Below are 4,479 nucleotides of genomic sequence, written 5' to 3' on the forward strand. Positions count from 1 at the left end.
AGTCTTCACGGAAGCCATATCTTTCTTCCGAGGAGAGGCTGGTGGGTTTGAACCACCAACATTTTGGTTAGCAGCCAAATACCTAAAGCACGGTGCCAGCAGAGCTCCTGATAGAAACAACAGCCCGTCTTTGCTGAGTACCTGCCACCTGTCAGGCACGGCTTTCACGTATCTGACATTGCCTCGTTCGAGCCTGACGCCATCCCGGCGGGCCACTCCCTCCTGCTCCTCGCCCTTCCTCATGCAGGCAGAGGGCCACGCAGTTGTGAAGGGCAGACGCCACTGGGGTGCACACCCATGACCGCCCATTATAGGGGCCTTGCGGGGGGCCCGGGCCCTGGTGGTGCAAATGGTTGGCACGCTCAGCTGGTGGCTTCCATCCCGTAGAGGGGCCTCAGCAGCCAGGCGGTGGTCTGAGCCCTACATGTTACACTCGACGCAGCCCCGAGGTGCACGCTGCTGCCCGGACACAGGCTGTCGCGTGGCTCCAGCCTTTGCCACGTGTTTGCCTGCTCCACCTGGCTGTGCTCTGCCAAGAGAGCCCTGATAACACGATGCTCAAGCACTCAGCTGCTGGGGGAGGACGGGAATTCAAACCCACTCAGTGCCTCCAGGGCAGAGACCCAGTGACCTGCTCCGTACAGGGGACAGCGCTGGGAACCCTGGGGGCAGTCCCACCGTCACAGGGGGTGACTCTGAGGCGGGAGCCACTCGCTGAAATGACACATCCCGAACAGAGCCATCGGGATGACGACATCCCGTCCTCCAGTGCTCCCGTCTCAGGGAGCTGCCCAGGATTCCTCCTCGGGGCCCCCACCATGAGTCTGCACCCACACTGCTCCTACAGACACTGGGCAGGAGGGTCCAACCCAGGGCCTGTGAGCACCGTCAGCCTGGGGCTGCCATCTGCAAGCGGAGGTTTGAGATGGTCCCTACCACCACACTAACCGGCCAGAGTGGGTCCCTGTGCCCACACGGTGAGAACACTTCCCTCGTGGCTGCTGACCGGCACACCTGCCGGGCAGAGCTGCCGCATGGCCAGCCCCCAGGCTGGGCCCTGCCGCTACATCTCCAGGGGCATCCTGCAGGAAGTGGCTTCATGTGCACAGTGGGGGGGTGGGAGTGGGTGCTGGTGGCCTCATGCAGGGAGAGCACAGGAGGTCCTTCTCCCTAACGCCCAGCCCTGGGGGCCCTCACACGGGCTGGGATCACCCCTGGCCATAAGCACAGCTTGATGTCCAACCTGTGAGTCAGTCCTTCTAGGGACCCTCCCAATGAGCGGTGGCCTGGGGGACCCTAACACCCCACTGCCCCATTCGCTCCTGAAAGCCTTTCTCTTCTGCTGGACCAGGGGCCATCAGTCAACAAGCCAATGCCCAGGTCTGAGCAAGAGACAGCTTGAGGGTGGCCCTGAAGCAGAGGAGGGGGCGCCTGGCGGGCTCACCTTTGGGGGCCTGGACCCGCAGCAGGATGTTGGCGATCTCGGCCTTCTTCTCCCTGACCGTTGGCGCCAGCGGCTCGTGGTCCAGGAGCTCCAGGAAGACCCGCAGTTCCACGATTAACTCTTCCATGGCTGGGCTCAGGGAGAGAAGAAGGTGTGGTTAGGCCCGCGGACGGGGTGTGGCACACCCCGCGCTCGCAGTGGTACTCACAGCACCTCGTCTTCAGCTGGAGCCCTGAACGCAGCGCCCCAACATGGAGACGAGGGCGGGGGGTGCAGGGACGGCAGTCCGCCTGCCACACGGACGACCGGGTTCGATCCCGGCCAGCGGCCCCTCCCCCCTGTCTGTCCACGGACACTGCCTGAGGCTGTCGTGCTGAACAGGTCCCGGAGGAGCTTCCAGGTTAACAGAGACTGGGAAGAAAGGGCTGGCTGTCTCCCTCAGAAAATCAGGCCGTCAGAGTCCTACAGTCACAGTGTCTGACCGGCCCCGACCCTGGCAACGGGCAGCGTCTCCTTCCGGGCGTGGGGTCGCCGTAAGGAAGAAGCCAAATCCTCGTAAGTCAGGGCCTCTCGCTGGCAGCTGGCAACAAGAACGTGAGAGGCAGGATGGCAGACCAGGTCAGCCAGGAGAGTCGCACACCATCTAGACAAAAGCAGGCCCTTCCCTCTGCTTCAAGGCCGTGACAGTCGGCGGAGGACACCAAAGCCAGGCTCCAACGCCTGACATCACTCGGTGTCACCTGTGTGAGCCCATTTCAATTTCAAGAAGGAAACTGAATCAAGATTTAAAAGCCAAACTGTTTTCAAACGACAAGCAGTTGGCAGCCACCGTCCCACCTGTGCAGGGCTGGCTCCCACCCCAAGGTGGTCCCCAGTGCACGCAGTCACACTAAGGGCACTGGACGCGGAGAGGGCCTCAGACCCGGCCGGGAGCCGACCTGCTCACCTGTCCTCTCCTAGGACAGCCTTCCCCTCGGTGGCCACAACCATCAGCGCACGGCCGACATCGGCATTTTTCACCGTGCTCTGTGAGCCTCTGGCTGACCTGTGACCCCTTCAGGAGCCCCCGAGGTCCGAGCGACCCTGACCAGCACGGCTGCTGCTGTGTGCTGCCGCCACGTTCAGACGACCCCACGCACAACGGACCCAGGTGCAGCCCTGCCCCGTGCCATGCCCACACGCGGTGGCCGATCGGGCCACTGTGAGTCAGGGTGTGCACTGCTGATTCTCAGAGCAAGTCACCTGGCGCCCTCCTCGTCCGTCTTCCTCTGGAAACACCGCCGAAACCCGTTCAGCATCACAGCCACGCACAGGCCTACATGGACCGACGGGCTGCGCACAAGTACCTCGGCCAGGAACCAAACGCGGGTCCCCTGAGGGGAAGGCGAGAGTTCCAACCCTGGAATCCCCATAATACCGTGAAGCACCTCCCAGGGCCTGGCAAACACTGAGTGCTCAGCACACGTCATGCCAGATCTCTGCCACGTCAGGCTTCCCACCACGTCACAGGGGAAACTGAGGAAGGCGGTGAAATCGCTGCGTGGAGGTGCAGGTTAATGAGACAGCTAGCCTGCAAACGTGGGTCCAGGCCGGCTGGGTCCTAACGCGCTCTGCTGTATAGCAGAGTCCCTGGGGGGAACCGTTTTAACAGGCTCAGCTATTGACTGAAAGGGCAGAGGCTCAGGTTCACCCACAGGTGCCTGCCACACAAGAAAGCCCCGCAGTGTACTTCCAAAAACCAGCCACTGGGGCCACTGGTGGGCGGGGCCTGAGGCATCTGACTGCTGACCCAGCCACTGGGGGCCCTGGTGGGCGGGGCCTGAGGCATCTGACTGCTGACCCAGCCACTGGGAGCTCTGGGGACCGGGCCTGAGGCATCTGCTGACTTGAAGGCTGGAGGTTCAAACCCACCAGCCACTTCTAGGAAGTAAGGTTGGGCAATCTACTTCTGTGGTGCTACTGCCTGGCAAACCCAAGGAGGGGTCTCTGTGAGTTGAATCCACTGGAGGGCAGGGAGTTTGGGGTTTTTTGGAAATTCTATGGCACGCAGTTCCACCCCGACACACATGAGGGTGCCATTGCTGTCAGTCACCCCAAGACAACTGGTCATTTCACTCTTCACATCACGATACTGACCCCATCACCATGTCCCCAGTGGAGAAGGACGTGAAGGCCACGTCTGTGGCGTCCAAAGGCTTATGTCCTGACAAAGCCCTTCCCAGCTATCTGCCTCGCAGCTCATCTTTAAAAACGGCCTTAGGGGCGGGAGAACAGCAGCCCATTTCCCGATGGAAACTGAGGCCGGAGAGCCAGGCACAGCCGCAGCCTGGTGCACCACACGCGTCCCGACAGCACGGGGCACTGGCCGAGGGCTTTGCAGACACTGACAACGAGCTAGATGCTAATTCACGTGTGTTGTCTCAGGTTGTCCTGACAACACGACCAAACCATTGGTCACCGAGCCGGCTGACTCCCGGCACCCCGGTGCACGGGAGGAGAATTGCGACCCACAGGGTTTTCCACGGCTGGTCCCCGAAGCCGGTCACCGGGTCTGTCACCTGCTGGGCCTCGGGGTGGGGCTGAAACACCAACCATTCGAGGCGTCTGTTCAAGTCACTGGAACTTGGAGACTTGGATCCTGTGAGAGGACCACGTGGACACAGCTCTGTAATCACCTTCTGAAACCAGGAAGCGCACAGAAAAGAACTGGTAAGAAGGATTGCTGTCCAACTTTACGCAAATGTATTTGCAACTCAAACCAAGAAACCAAACTCACTACCATGGAATCGATTCCGACCCCTGCAGCCCCCACTGGGTTTCCAAGGCTGCCAATCTACGAAAGCAGACTGCCTCATCTTCTCCCACAGAGCAGCTGGTGGTTTTGAACCACTGACCTTTTGGTTAGCAGCCAAATGCCTTAACCACTACATCACCAGAGCTGCTTATTTGCAACTAGATGAAATAAACACTCTCAGGAAAAGTACAAGTTACCAAATTCTTAGAAAAGCTCACACAGACCAGTTTCCATAGAAAAA

At 60.3% G+C, this 4,479-nt stretch overlaps 1 protein-coding gene across 1 annotated transcript in view; it reads right to left on the reverse strand.

Moving 5' to 3' along the window:
• AFAP1 (actin filament associated protein 1) overlaps positions 1-1,571 on the reverse strand; it is a 140,538-nt gene extending 138,967 nt beyond the window's left edge. Inside the window, exon 1 of the mRNA XM_007956306.1 lies at positions 1,445-1,571. Within this exon, the coding sequence (XP_007954497.1) occupies positions 1,445-1,571 (127 nt within the window). The remainder of the gene's footprint in view (positions 1-1,444) is intronic.
• Between the last annotated feature and the right edge of the window lie 2,908 nt (positions 1,572-4,479).

This window comes from Orycteropus afer, unplaced genomic scaffold (genome assembly GCF_000298275.1).
Source record: "Orycteropus afer afer isolate SDZICR_OR568_19922 unplaced genomic scaffold, OryAfe1.0 scaffold00605, whole genome shotgun sequence".
Classification (NCBI taxonomy): domain Eukaryota; kingdom Metazoa; phylum Chordata; class Mammalia; order Tubulidentata; family Orycteropodidae; genus Orycteropus; species Orycteropus afer.